Source organism: Terrapene carolina, unplaced genomic scaffold (genome assembly GCF_002925995.2).
Source record: "Terrapene carolina triunguis isolate 2854851 unplaced genomic scaffold, T_m_triunguis-2.0 Scaffold66, whole genome shotgun sequence".
Classification (NCBI taxonomy): domain Eukaryota; kingdom Metazoa; phylum Chordata; order Testudines; family Emydidae; genus Terrapene; species Terrapene triunguis.
Window position 1 is genome coordinate 55,398,531 of NW_020664417.1, and position 15,272 is coordinate 55,413,802.

At 42.0% G+C, this 15,272-nt stretch overlaps 1 protein-coding gene across 2 annotated transcripts in view; it reads left to right on the forward strand.

Annotated features, from left to right (window-relative positions):
• FRYL (FRY like transcription coactivator) overlaps positions 1 to 15,272 on the forward strand; it is a 345,908-nt gene that overhangs the window by 117,166 nt on the left and 213,470 nt on the right. For both annotated transcript variants that reach the window (XM_026647943.2, XM_026647941.2), the window contains 5 exons: positions 4,511 to 4,650; positions 5,486 to 5,582; positions 9,368 to 9,447; positions 10,037 to 10,117; positions 11,251 to 11,419. In XM_026647943.2, the coding sequence (XP_026503728.1) occupies positions 4,511 to 4,650; positions 5,486 to 5,582; positions 9,368 to 9,447; positions 10,037 to 10,117; positions 11,251 to 11,419 (567 nt within the window). The remainder of the gene's footprint in view (positions 1 to 4,510; positions 4,651 to 5,485; positions 5,583 to 9,367; positions 9,448 to 10,036; positions 10,118 to 11,250; positions 11,420 to 15,272) is intronic.

Here is a 15,272-nt window from a genome sequence, read left to right on the forward strand (position 1 = left end):
TTCCCTATCACCTTACCACCTTCCAAGTGTTTGCAGATGATTTCCTTAATTACTTGCTCCATTATCTTCCCTGGCACAGAAGTTAAACTAACTGGTCTGTAGTTTCCTGGGTTGTTTTTATTTCCCTTTTTATAGATGGGCACTATATTTGCCCTTTTCCAGTCTTCTGGAATTTTTCCCGTCTCCTATGATTTTCCACAGATAATAGCTAGAAGCTGAGATACCTCCTCTATTAGCTCCTTGAGCATTCTAGGATGCATTTCATCAGGCCCTGGTGACTTGCAGGCATCTAACTTTTCTAAGTGATTTTTAACTTGTTCTTTTTTTATTTTATCTGCTAAACCTACCCCCTTCCCATTAACATTCTCCATGTTAAACATTCCTTCAGACTTCTCGGTGAAGACCGAAACAAAGTAGTCATTAAGCATCTCTGCCATTTCCAAGTTTCCTGTTACTGTTTCTCCCTCTTCTCTCAGCAGTGGGCCTACCCTGTCTTTGGTCTTCCTCTTGCTTCTAATGTATTGATAAAAAGTCTTCTTGTTTCCCTTTATTCTCGTAGCTAGTTTGAGCTCATTTTGTGCCTTTGCCTTTCTAATCTTGCCCCTGCATTCCTGTGTTGTTTGCCTATATTCATCCTTTGTAATCTGTCCTAGTTTCCATTTTTTATATGACTCCTTTTTATTTTTTAGATCATGCAAGATCTCGTGGTTAAGCCAAGGTGGTCTTTTGCCACATTTTCTATCTTTTCTAACCAGAGGAATAGCTTGCTTTTGGGCCCTTTGAAAAACTGCCAACTCTCCTCAGTTGTTTTTCCCCTCAGTCTTGATTCCCATGGGACCTTACCTATCAGCTCTCTGAACTTACCAAAATCCGCCTTCCTGAAATCCATTGTCTCTATTTTGCTGTACTCCCTTCTACCCTTCCTTAGAATTGCAAACTCTATGATTTCATGATCACTTTCACCCAAGCTGCCTTCTACTTTCAAATTCTCAATGAGTTCCTCCTTATTTGTTAAAATCAAGTCTAGAACAGCTTCCCCTCAGTAGCTTTTTCAACCTTCTGAAATAAAAAGTTGTCTGCAATGCAGTCCAAGAACTTATTGGATAGTCTGTGCCCTGCTGTGTTATTTTCCCAACATATATCTGGATAGTTGAAGTCCCCCATCACCACCAAATCTTGGGCTTTGGATGATTTTGTTAGTTGTTTAAAAAAAGCCTCATCCACCTCTTCCACCTGGTTAGGTGGCCTGTAGTAGACTCCTAGCATGACATCACCCTTGTTTTTTACCCCTTTTAGCCTAACCCAGAGACTCTCAACACTTCCGTCTCCTATGTCTATCTCCACCTCAGTCCAAGTGTGTACATTTTTAATATATAAGGCAACACCTCCTCCCTTTTCCCCCATCTATCCTTCCTGAGCAAGCTGTACCCATCCACACCAACATTCCAATCATGTGTATTATCCCACCAAGTTTCAGTGATGCCAACAATGTCATAGTTGTATTTATTTATTAGCACTTCCAATTCTTCCTGCTTATTACCCATACTTCTCTCATTTGTATATAGGCATCTAAGATACTGGTTCGATCTTGTCTCCCAGTTTTGCCATGACCCTCCTTTCTCTCTGCCATTATAGCCCACACTCCCTCTTGTTTCCGACCCATCTCCCAGGTCTCCATGTTCCCCACTTACCTGTGGGCTTTGCTCACCTGTCCCCGTCGAACCTAGTTTAAAGCCCTCCTCACTAGGTTAGCCAGTCTGTGTCCAAATGGAGCCTTTCCCCTCCTCGAAAGGTGAACACCATCTCTGCCTAGCAGTCCTTCCTCGAATAGCATCCCGTGGTCGAGGAAGCCAAAGCCCTCCTGGCGACACCATCTTCGCAGCCAGGCATTCACCTCCATGATGCACCTGTCTCTGCCCGGGCCCCTACCTTTGACAGGAAGAATCGAAGAGAATACCACCTGCGCTCCAAACTCCTTCACCCGTACTCCCAGAGCCCTGTAGTCACTCTTGATCCGCTCAGCGTCACACCTCGCAGTATCATTTGTGCCCTCATGGATGAGTAGCATGGGGTAGTAGTCAGAGGGCTGGATAATCCTCGACAATGCCTCCGTAACATTTCGGATACAGGCCCCCGGCAGGCAGCATACCTCCCGAGATGAAATGTCAGGGCGACAGATGGGCGTCTCCGTCCCCCTCAGCAGAGAGTCTCCGACCACCACTACCCTACGTTTCCTATTTGCAGTGGTGGCAGCAGACCTCCCAGCCTTAGGGGTACGAGACTTCTCCTCCTTTACTGCTGGGGGTGATTCCTTCTCTCCTGTATCAAGAAGAGCATAACGGTTACCTATTACCATGGCGGGAGGGTTCGGAGCAGGGCTGGAGCACTGCCTGCTGCCAGAAGTAACCAGCTGCCAGTGTCCACCCTGAGCCATCTCCTCCTCCACCAGTGGTGTATCAACAGTCCTGTGTACTGGGACAGCTACCTCAGCTGTCTCCACATGGACACTGTCCAGGAATTGCTCGTGGATTCAGATGCTCCTCAACCTAGCCACCTCCTCCTGTAGCTCTCCCACCTGCTGCCTGAGAGATTCCACCAGCAGGCACCTTTCACATTGGATGATCCCGCCAGCCATATCAGTAAGTGGAAATTGCAAGTTACAGTCTCTGCAAAACCACACCAGGATCTGGGTAGAAGCATCTGTGCTCAGGTGCTCTGTCTGGCTACAGGCGCAGGTGGTGGAGACCGAAGCAGTGCTGGCACAGGTGTTGCGGGTCTTCCTAACCATCGTAAGCCTCCCTCTGTCAAACTCCCTCTCAAACTCCCCTGTCTGCAGCCCCCTGTCCGCTGAAAGGGTTGTTTAAGCAAGACGTTTTGAATGTAGTTGGTTTATAGGTTTCCCGCTCCCTTCCCAAACTCCCTTGCGAAACTCCCTGTTAGCAGCCCCTGGTCACAAAAGCTCCCTGGTCGCTTGTGCCCTGCTTTATAAAGCCCTGGCCTGTATGAATGTCCCGCCCACTGATTAAGGCTCAGCCAATTACCAGAGGCTTCTAGCTTTCAGACCTTCCTTTGAAGCTCACAGCTTCCAACTGCCAGCCACAGCACACGGTCCTTCAAACAACCAACCAACCAACCAAATAGACTGACAAACACCAGCTCAGCACACAGCAAGTAACCCCCAAACACAAACAAACACACACTACAGACAGTCACTTACCCCAAGGGTGCTGTATTGCTCCTCCTTCACCTGGAGAACTCCCTTGCGAAACTCCCTGTTAGCAGCCCCTGTTCGCAAAAATGACTTTAGTAATACTTTGGACCAATAGAAAAGTTTTTAAATAAAACTTTCCAATCACTGGCGTTGACCAATGATCAGAAAGGAAAAGGAAGAAAGAAGTTTTCCACTGGCACACTTTCTTCTTTGAGTGCAAGTCCACATATATCTATTCCACTGTTGGTGCGCATGTGTCCCATGCACTCGAGCTAGAGACTTATGATCAGGATACCTGATGGGATGACTCATGCACCCTTAGTGTCCTGGTGCCTCCAGCTGAGGTCATAAAGGGCAAGTGTGTTCCAACTTTCCCTCTGTTCTTTCTCACTGCTCATGGCTACAAATTGGAGCTCTCAGTGGCTGCCTTTACATTTTATGTAATTAGCAGTTGAGTACTTGCTACTTGTTAATGTTGGAATTTTACAGCGTTTCCTTTTGTTTTCTTTTTGAAGAGACTATTCTTGTTTGTTTACTGGGGAAGTACTGTCAGTACTGGTTCAGTCAAAACTGAACTCATCCCCAGGTTGCAAAAACTGCCCACTTTGTGAGACAGTAATTCTCTTAAATGATGGGCAGGGTAGGTGCTTAATTTGCTTAGATGAGGGGCACATCACTGAGGAGTGTGCTATTTGCAAGTCATTTTGCAAATAAACCCAGAGATCTAGGAAAGCTCAAGTTAAACTTAAAATGATCTTAGTCTGCTTGGAGCTGGTTCATCTGACTATGCCTCATCTAGAAGCGCTCCAGTGGAACTTTATCTGGAGCCACAAACCTCTACCCTGAAAAACCCTGACAAAGCCTCATAAGACTTCTGAAGAGAAGGGTGTGCATAAACACATTGGGAAGAATATCACTTTTCCATAATTTATATTGTGAAATAATTGTGTGCTTTAAATATGAATTTGCTTCGTGACAACATTCAGATAGATTATTTTAAAATATCTAGCATCTTCTAGTTAGTTTTAGCATGGTTGCCTATATAGAGTATTTTAAAGCTCCAGATTAACTTTACAATATTTGCTTGTTTCTTTATAATACATTTTTCATTGTTTGTTTTAGAATGTTGTGATTACAGAAATTCCCTTGAATGAACATAAAGATTATTTTGGACAAAAATTACTCTAACATAACATAGAACTATTCAGACAGTATTAATACATCTAGAAGAGAGAATGATTTGAAGTAACTAAATTATAAATCTTATCATGAACCAATGTACCTTTTTTATCTTTCCAGTTGATAAGCTCTATGAGCTCAGTAGCAGAGCATTGTCTCCCCTCCTTACTACGCACCTTGTTTGACTGGTACAGGCGTCAAAATGGAACTGAAGATGAATCTTATGAATACAGACCTCGATCTAGCACAAAATCTAAGGGGTAAGTGCCATTGCATTCCCCCCCCCCCCCCAGCAAATCAACATTTGGTTCATATGTTTATTGCTATAAAAGTGTAGTTGTACTTTTTGGATAACAAAATATTTCATATTTTGGTCTCTTATTTCCTGGATCAGCAGAGGCTAAAGTTTCTCAGATTTTGCCCTTAACCTGGGAAGAAGTAACGCCCTGAATAACTTAATGATTCCTAGGGCTAATTTAAGGAGCAGTGTTGATGCACTTTGAAGTGATTCCTAACTAGTTCATATCCTCTGGAGGGTGGGCTGTGCGTGGGTTTTTTTTGGGGGGGGTACCTTTTGTGGGGAGGGGACAAGTCATGGTAACAGTAAGGAAAAAAAAAAGTCAGAAAGATTTTCTGACCTCCTGAAACTATACCAAAAAAAAAAAAATCCCGCTGCCCCCCAAACCTCAAAGGCTTCCCTAACCATGTATCAGGGCCAGCTCCAGGCACCAGCGAAGGAAGCAGGTGCCTGGGGCGGCCAATAGAAAGGGGTGGCACTCCATCCGTGATTGGGGCAGCACGTCCAGCTCTTTGGCGGCAATTCGGCAGCGGTTCCTTCACTCCCTCTCTTCCTCTTTGGCGGCACTTCGGCAGCAGCTCAATCGAGTTTCTCTCTATCTCTTTTTTTTTTTTTTTTCCCCTGCCTCTTGGGGCAGCAAAAAAGCTGGAGCTGGCCCTGCCATGCACTTTATTGGATACATATCTGGCTATTTTTTACTTTAAAACAACCAACCAAGCATTAATATGTAACTCTTTTATAATATATATCTGAATTCAGTCCTACATGTAATGTTTATTCTTAATTTCTTCTTTTAGGGATGAGCAACAGCGTGAGAGAGATTATCTACTTGAAAGGAGGGACTTAGCTGTAGATTTCATTTTTTGTTTAGTTTTAGTAGAAGTTCTAAAACAGGTAAGCTCTTTAGCCTCTACAAGGCGTGTGCTTGCTGTTAATCTTTTTTGTTTATAATTGTTAACATCTACATGTTTCAGTCGTCTACTTCAAGTTTTTTTTATATAAAACTCAGGCCAGCACAGGATGAGTACATGTGATGTTACAGTAATTCTTCCAGCTGCACAAAGCTTTCAGCCTCTCCTCCTTGCTCTCTCCTCAGCTCCCCATCCCTTCCTTATATCTTCTCTATTGAAATCTCTTAGAGGGCATGTCTACACTGCCCCACAGTTTGGACTATGGGGATGTGACTAGCAGTGCACACCAAAGTTCTGTATTGAAAATCCCCTATGTGGACATTGTGGGCATGTATGAAAAGGTTCCAGATTCACATTGATGAAGTCAGAATGAGGAAACATAATTCTTCTTTGAGTGTTCTCCACATATTCCCACTGATGAGTTGTGGTGGCTGGTGCAGCTGAGATGTTGGAATGTTCTCATAGCAGCACCCATTAGAGTACTTGCATGTCCATCTTATCCTTCCCCTCAAAGTTCCCAAACATTCTGAGGATAAGGGGATATGTTGCCCTCTGCCATCTCTGTTCCTTCCAACTACAGCAGCAGACAGATATGGATGTCTCCAGATGTCTTGGATCCAGAGCCTTCTCTCAAGACTTTTTAGTGACTTGGATAGCTTTTCACTTTTAGTATAGTTAGTATAATTAGGATAAGAATAATTAGTTATTTAGGTCAGTTGTTATTTTTAGTGTAGTTAAATAGTTGTTAAAATCAGTTCCATCTACTGGCTAAATGGCAGATCCAAAGGCAAAGAAATCCAGTTTTAAGAGGTGTGCATCTTGCCTGGTAGTCTTCCTGGAATTGGACACCCATGTCAGATGCTTGGCATGTCTTGGTGAGGACCACTCTTATTTGATTTGTTCTATCTACAGTATGTTCACTCAGAGAGCATGTAAGGAGCATTTAAACAGACAGCAAGCCCTCTTGTTTCAAGAAGCTTTGCTGGCAAAGCTGCTTGGAATTGATAACTCTAAGGGATTCCAGCACAAGTTAAAAAGATGAGTGTCAGCACCTTGTACAGCTAGCTTGAAGAAAGAGTACTGTGATGGAAGGTCTGGCTCTGGGATTGAGTTCCATGACTGCCACCCAGTCTGTTCTCAGACTTTGAGCCAACAATGAAAGCATCAGAGACTCCTTTGCCACTGTCCTCTGAGGCAAGAAGTGAGTAGTGAGAAAAAAAGCCATTGTCCATCTGAGTTCCAAAAAAGATGGCAAAAGATAAAAAAACACCTGTTAGTGGTGTGACATTACACTAAGGAGATTCACTGGCTCCAGATCTGTCAGCATTAGATCCTAAACTGAAAGCTAAGAGTGCTCATTAGGGTAAATCCCTTCATAAATCCCATCTAACAGATCCAAAGTGAGTTATGGAATCAACAAGTTTCTTCATCACAGATTCACACGTTTACGTCAGTTATTGTGGTTGCTTATTTCTGTATCTCTAAGTATGTCTACACAAGGATAAAAAACCCATATCTGGCCTGGGTCAGCTGACTCAGAGTTGCAGGGCTTGGGCTCCAGGGCTGAAAAATCGCTGTGTAGACATTTGGGCTCATACTAGAGCCGGATTGTCTACGCAGCGATTTTTAGCCCCGGAATCCGAGCCCCATGAGCCCGAGTCAGCTGATTCAGGCTGCGGGTCTTTTATCCCTGTGTAGATACCCTATCAGACAAAGTCACCACAAATATCTCTGCTTTTATGGTGCTAATGCACTTCCAGTATAAGGACCTTCCTTCTGGCCTATCTGCTGCCCCAAGAGTTTTACAAAATGCCTTTCTGCTGTAGCAGCCCGTTTGAAAAGACAAGGTATTTTTGTTTACCCTTATTTAGATGATGGGCTCCTCAAACTCACATTTCAAAAGAGGTTTCTCAAGGACTTTTGTTACGCATGTGCCCTCTACGAGAGATTAGAACTTTTGAGCAATATGAAAAAGTCCCACATCTGTCTTAGACAGAGAATTCCCTTCATACGAGCAGTTCTTGACACACAGGAAGGTAGGTCTTTTCTGCCATGGAAGAGGCTCCTCAGGATTCATCTGCTGTAGGTACGCTAAATCAACAAAGTACCCAAAAAGTAACATTCTTCTTAAAGTCAAGATTTTTAAGGACTCAGAGGAAGAGGGGAGAGTGGGTAGACAGCGTGAATATTAGTACTCCACTGAGTCCTAACAGAACTTGACTCTAGGCCGTGGAGCAGTAGAAGGAATTGAGGCAGCAGAGGGCATCTGACCCCCTTCTATAGCCTCACCCTCCGAGTGTTCGAAATGCTATTGGAAGGGGTAGGAGGGAGTGTGAGTGCTTAAACAGGTACTGCTATTAGAAGGTTGCACCGGCCGGTGCAACCCAAGTGTGAAAATGCAGTGTCCATCTCAAAGAACTCCAGTTACAGGTAAAGTAACCTTCATTTTTGTCCATTCTCAGTAGCATCAATATCAGCAATCATCAACCTACTACTTCACAGAAGAGAGTTGGCTGCATGCTAACACTTGATATTATTTGTATTAGTTTGAACTTCACATTTATTCATGTATAAAATATAATAACAGAAAATCTTACAGGAGGAAAGTCCCAGGACAGAGAGGTGTGTTGCATTCTCTGTAGTTGAATCATAAAATTCTTTTTTTGTGGGATTGTGTGTATAGGGGGTGGAGGATACTTCTGAAATAAAAATAACTTACTCTTATTAGTCTTTGAAAATTTAATTATTTGACAAAGCCAGCCTATTTAAATATTTAATGTAATGTGATTTGATTAGTTAAGTAAGTAGTAAAAAGTGGGTGTACATCCAGAACAAAAATGACCTTTTAAAGAATATATTTGGCTCTTTTTAGGTGCTGACTCTTAGGAGGCAAAATGAAAACATAGCTGAAAGGCTAAAAAGCAAAGCTCTTCCATTGAACACAAAATATACAACCTCTTCACCTTTTATGTGGTATTAAACAGAACCACTGTGAGATTGGCCTTAGATGTGTTTGTACCTGATCTCTACACCAAATCTGCCTTATTCTTAGGAAGGAATTGATGTGTGCGTGGCCACTCTGATGTACAGTACTTATAAAATACTTTAATCTTCAAAAGCTTCATAAACATGATTTTTGACAGTTATTTTAAAAACAAAACAGAGCCCACATACACACTGGGAAAAGGTGGGCTGTGCATTTGGGGCCAGTGTTCAATCATTTCCTTACTCAGTTATGTCACCTCCTTTGATGTGGTACAAACTGGGCATAAACTCCTCTTTTCTCTTCTTGCTTTTTCTCTTTCCTCTTAACCATATGGATGAGCTTTTAAACTGATACCTTTGGCCTCCTTTCCCTGACATGAATATCTTTACCCTACATTTGAGATTAAATCTGGAATAGTCAGACCACATCAGTTAGTGAGGTCTGAAATGAAACAGTTAATCTAGACTCATAGCTATTCAGGATATGCACATAATGATGTAATCACTTAATTTTTGATTACCATTTTTGGTTACTTAAACTCATTAGTCAAATTATTTAACAGAATGCCACACATCACTGATGTGGAGTCATAGTGCTTGACTATCTAGGCACAGAACCTCACCTGGTTTCAATTGTTATAGCTCCATTGAAGTCAGTGGAACTGTGACAGTTACACCATCTCAGGATCTGCCTCCTAATCTATTCTTGAATATTTCTAAGGGGCATAGCACAGTGGTATTTATGTACTGATATAATAAAGTGAAATGATATCTATATTTCAGATACCCGTTCATCCAGTGCCAGATCCTTTAGTACATGAAGTTCTGAATTTGGCTTTTAAGCACTTTAAACATAAGGAAGGGTAAGTCAAGTTTAATTCATACACATAATGTTTTTGTTTTAATTCACAGTGCTTTGTCATCAGGCTGTTTTCAGACTGACTGCATAGGTTTTCTGTTCTGATTGCCTCACACCTAATGAATTTGGGGATAATACACAAAAAACGTAATTAATATTGATTTTTGAAGCTAAAAAGCATGACTGTTTAAAGAAGACAGCTGTGTGCAATAGAAAGCTTATCTTGTTTGTCTTAAAATGTACAGCTTAATTTGCACAATAAGGGCAAGAAAAATAGAAGGTCGTGGTCAGGTTACATAAATAAACTCTTCCCATGTAGAGTACTGTATACAGTTCCTCCTTAAAATGTATTGCATCCAGTAAGCCTATCGAAATTAACCTACACCAGTTCGGATGTTATCCATTTTTAAACTTAAAAACAGAACGTAGGTCTGAAAAAGTTCCCAGTGAAGTATTGTCTTTCTATTCAGATTGGTAATTCCTCATTGCATGGAGCAGCTTTTATGTTTTGTATACTGCTGAGCACACTGTTGATACATTCAAATAATATTTTCTAAAAGCACATCCTTGTTCTTTTCTTTTTTCTCCCTTAGGTATTCAGGAACCAACACTGGGAATGTGCATATTATTGCAGATTTATATGCAGAAGTGATAGGGGTTCTTGCTCAATCAAAGTAAGCTTGATATTTCACCTCTTCCTTTCCCTCTTTTTTTTTTTTTTTCCTCCGAAAGGTAAAACTTTCCTCCCTGACTACTACTTACAGCACATTTATTAATAATGCTAGCAAACTGGAAGCTTTTCCATAGTTGTACATAAGTAGTCAGCTACTAATCAAACATTTGGCATAGCAGACACATTGTTGTGCATCATTCCCATAGTCTAACAAAATAAGAAATGCTGTCCTTTCCTTGAAACATAAATTATACATCTTTCTATTGCACAGTGCTTCCTTCAGTATGGCACTTTCCTCTCTCATTACTAGTCTCTCTCATTAGCTTGAGAACAATTCCAAGTCTGTCCAATGAAGGTTGGAATAAAATGGGAGTTTTTAAGAGTTGTTACTAGTGTTAATGGCTCATAACTTAATGAGATGCATATTGTGTATTGCTATCATTTAATAAGATTTTACAGATTAGACATTTAAGAAATATTTTCAAAGCTAATAAGTTTAATTTAAAAAAAAAAAAAGACCTTCCAGTGTATCTTGCATTATAGGTACATTTTATGTACTTGTGTATTCAGGCTTTATTCTCTGGTTTGCCTATCTGCTCCATGCTTGCACCCTGTAAGGTATTGAAATGCATAGGTATCCTTTCTCTCTCTGGGCAACTTTTTGTAAATTACATTATATTTCCTCCTCCAAAGAATGGAACAGATACAACTCAAATGAGAAAAATGCTATCTATACGCAGTTACAAAGACATGCCTTAGATATTTTTGTGTAAAGGCGGTGAGTGTAATTGTAATTTTAAAATAGCTAAGTGCTCATTTGTTCAACAAAACTATGCATCAGGAACATTTTTTAAAAGGATGCTGCCATTTTTTAGGTATATAGAAGGAGTAGATAGAAAGCTGACATCCCTCAGATGTTATTGCTCTGCCTACATATGTTCTCTAATATGCTAATCACCATAGTATCTAGACATCGAATACAAGAACTAAAATGTGTCTACCTTAACTGTGTCTCTTTAACTGTAGCTATTATATCATTGTCAGATAAAGTTACTTGAAAAATATGTGTAAAATAGAAATAATGTAAACTGAACTAAGCAATATCAATGTTTGCTATGTGTGTAAATTATCCAGATTTCAGGCTGTTAGGAAGAAGTTTGTCACTGAATTAAAGGAACTGCGGCAGAAGGAACAGAGTCCTCACGTAGTGCAAAGTATCATCAGCTTAATTATGGGGATGAAGTTTTTCAGAGTAAAAATGTATCCTGTAGAAGACTTTGAAGCATCATTTCAGTTCATGCAGGTAAATGTGTACCACCTTGAACTCATTTTGAGACTAGATTTAACATCTATGTATCTTCATTAACAAGGTTCTGTCTTCTTTGATGGCTTGCATATGTGCACTGCACTGTAGGTGTGGTGTGTAAGCTCCTAGTGCATCAGTGCTGGAGACTTTTTCCCTAGCAGAAACTTAAGGAGTGGCCTTGCCTACCACTGAGCTCCTCGTGCTGTGAATAAGGGTATAAAGGGTGGAGACACTCTGTCCCTCTTCCAGTACCTTCTTACCATTCTTGATCAACACATTGGTTTTTCCATGTGAACAATTATTTGATCTACCTAGTGGTACTCAAAAAGTTCTGACTTTTCATTTTCTTTTCTTCTAGTTTTATAAGTTTAAGTTTATTTCTTTTGATTTAGTCCTTCCTTTATCCTTTTTCCAGTCTGTCAGGTCTTTGGACCCAGCCTACTGGGGTGGGGAGCATATGTCAAAGTCTGCTGGGGTTCAAACTTTATGCAGGCTGCAAAAAGCCTATGCCTGTTAGTGACCCTTGCCTCTGCTGCCTCAAGTGTTTTGGGTGAGGGCCATATCAGAGAGAGGTGCTCTATCTGTCACGGCTTCAAGACTAGGAAAAAGCTGCTGGAGGAGTGCCTCTGGTATATATTTAGATCAGCTTTGGAGCCCTCTCAGTCATCTCAGGGAAGCTCTTCAAAGATTCCTTCCCATAGTGCTCCCCTGGCTGTGTTAGCTGAAAGAGGCTGCAGAAAATCCCTGTCTCTGGTATCCTCCTCTTTGAAGGCCAGGGAATTGGAGCCCTGACCTCAGAAGCACAAGCAGAAGTCTCCTCAAAGCTTATGGTGTGGGACTCTTCAACAGAGGATCCTTCAGACATATCAGTCCTCATCCTCAAAAGAAACCCGCACAACGCTTTCAAAAGATGAGCCTTGAGCTTAAATTCATAACTCTGCTAGACACTGAAAATCATGGACTGAATAGAGACACTAATATTGCTTATTACAGCAATTTATAACCCTCTAAGAACCCCCCCCCCCACTGGCTTCTTCCCGCCCTTTAAGACTGGAGGAGAGTTAACAGGCCACTTTACCTTGAATGGTCCTTTGAAATGTGTGTTAACTATTTATGCTAAATAATCATGTTCAAGTCCTGCATTTAGCAATGACACTTTGATTTAGTTTCCCAGACCTGAAGAAGAGCTCTGTCAGCTTAAAAGCTTGTCTCTGTCACCAACAGAAGTTGGTCCAATAAAAGGTATTTGTGATGGGTTGCCCCCCTCCCTCAGTTAGAAATTACATAAACTGGGTTCAATAATAAACAAAATAAGTTTATTAACTACAAAAGGTGAATGTAAGAGATAACAGAACAAAGCAGATTACTAAGCAAATAAAACAAAACCCGCAAGGTTAGCTCAAAATACTTAAGAAACAGGTTACAAAATGTACTTTCTTACCCTAAATGTTATTTTAGACAGGTTGCAAAGTTTCTGTGGTTCAGAGTTCCAGTTATATTTCTTTTCAGACTGGACCCCCGTCTCAGTCTGGACTCCCCACCTGCCTTCCTTTCAGGTGGTTTTAGTAGTCTTTCTTCTTGGGCAGACAGGCCATGGAGAGGAGTCATCCCATTTGCCTTCCTCCCCAACCTTAAATAGGATTTACATAAGGCAGGAATCCTTTGTTTCCCAAACTTGACCTCCCCCCCCCTTCCCTTCCAGTGGAAAGTTACAAGAAGTCCTAGGTAATGTTTAGTATCAGGTGACAAGACCACCTGACCTAGTAGTGTCACAATTATGTCCCGGACGCCTCCCAGGAGGGAGAGAGATTAGAATCTTCATGGTTTTGTTGTGCCCTCCTGATGGCGCATCAAATTTGATGGCCTGTCATCTGGTGGGTGTTTTCCCAATACACACCCAGCTGTAATGGTTACATAGTCCATATTCCTAACTTTAGATACAGAAATGATACATGCATACAAATTGGATAATCACATTCAGTAAATTGTAACCTTTCCAATGATATCCTACAAGACCCATCTTGAATAAAGTACATCTCAGTAATGTCATATCCATATCATAAGAATATTTCCATAAAGAATATGGATGTCACAATATTATCTCACCCACCTTGTCTCTCTCATATCGTGGGACTGACATGGCTACAACAACACTGCATATAACTTTTCCTCAGTCAACCAAAGTGTTCCCTCCACTCCACCTCAACCCTTTCCCTCTATCCCCCACACTTGTGCACGGCTCCCATTTGTAAGGGGACAGTAAAATTGGTGTGGGTATGAGAAGCACTGAAACTATAATCTTCCATGGGACAAAAAACAGCTGTTAATGACTTTAGACAAACTACTGTAAGTTTTCTACAACAGTCCCATCCTGAGATGGGAACTTTCTAAACTTGTCCCCTCCTTTCCCTTGTTCCAAACTCCCCTGGGCCCATCACTGCCTGTGTGCTAGCTAAGAAATGCACAGACATGGACACAATGATTGTTCATTGATAATTTGTTCAAAAGCTTCTGCCAAATGCATTATAGTGATTCATCGGAATGCAATAAAATCATTGATTTAAACCCTGGTCTTTCTCAGGGACTGTTGAAGGGTTGAAGCAGAGTATGGGCTGTGGTTAAAATCAGGAATGTAGCACAGTGCAAGAGGGGCTATTGGCAGGGAGGGTTGGGCTCCATTTTAACTTACGAGCCTTAGGTTCTGGTTCCTGTCATGGCTCAATGTCCTCCTCAGGTTTGTCAAGGGGTTGCTTCTCCAGGTAGAGGTGCAGAAACATGCTGCTTGTCCTCCAGGTCTTCCAGGGTATCCTCTATGCTCCCTGCTGTCTCTTTACCCTGGCCCTCATTGACATCCCATCAGACAATGAGGTGGGGTTGAGGAGGGAGTTGTGAGCAACTTTAGGCTGTGTACTGGGAGCCCTTGACAGCACCTGATCCCATTCATCATAGAAGGGACATGTATGATGAGAGATTGTTGGAGTCTTTTGCCCTCCTGTACAGAAGCCTCAAGTGCTTGATGCATTCCCAGCACTGGGCTCAGTACCCTCTTGCTCCAGCCTCAGTGGAATTTCCTGGTATAGGTATATGTTCCTGCCACTCCAGCAGAAGTCTTGAAAGACTGTGTGCTTCAACCACACATTGACCAGCACCTGGCAGGCCAGGTCAGCTCTTTCCAAAGCAGGATCCAGGTTCACCTTTATTGATCAAAAGAGTGCAGCAGAAAGCTGTTCTGGTATGAAAAGTGCAGCTCACTACTAGTAGTGAAAATGGGGGGACAGTGACCTTTATGGATTGGGTAAGGGTCAGGAAGAAAGGGATTCAGTGCATTGTGTAACCTGGTGCAGAGGACTATTTAAACTCAAAACGTGGTACGTGCCTCTTACCCCTGTCCACACCGCAAACTGGCATGGGTATGGGGCCGTGCCACAGATTGAGGCATGTACTTACCCACACTCCTCAAGCAGGTAGCTTATTTGCTGTGTATTCATGCCTTCTGACAAGTGCTTCTGAGGTTTAGGTGTGGATAATAAGGGGGTTAAGGCATAACCATGTGCATGGAACTGTTTATAGTTGCTAGTGTAGATGTAGCCTTAGACGCCCTCCAAATGGATCACCAGATGTGTTGCAATGGCTTATATTCTAAGAGAGTAACATCTCCTGATAGTCTCAGTGTGCACTTCAGAGCACATTCTGCGTCAGCTGTGTTTCTGGTGCACATCCCCACTCTAGACATTTGTAGAGCAGCAATGGTCCTCGGTCTATATTTCCACCATACATTACACACTGTCTGCCCACTTCAAGGGAAGATGCAAATATAGGTGAGGCAGTCCCTAAAGTCCCTCTTCAGAAG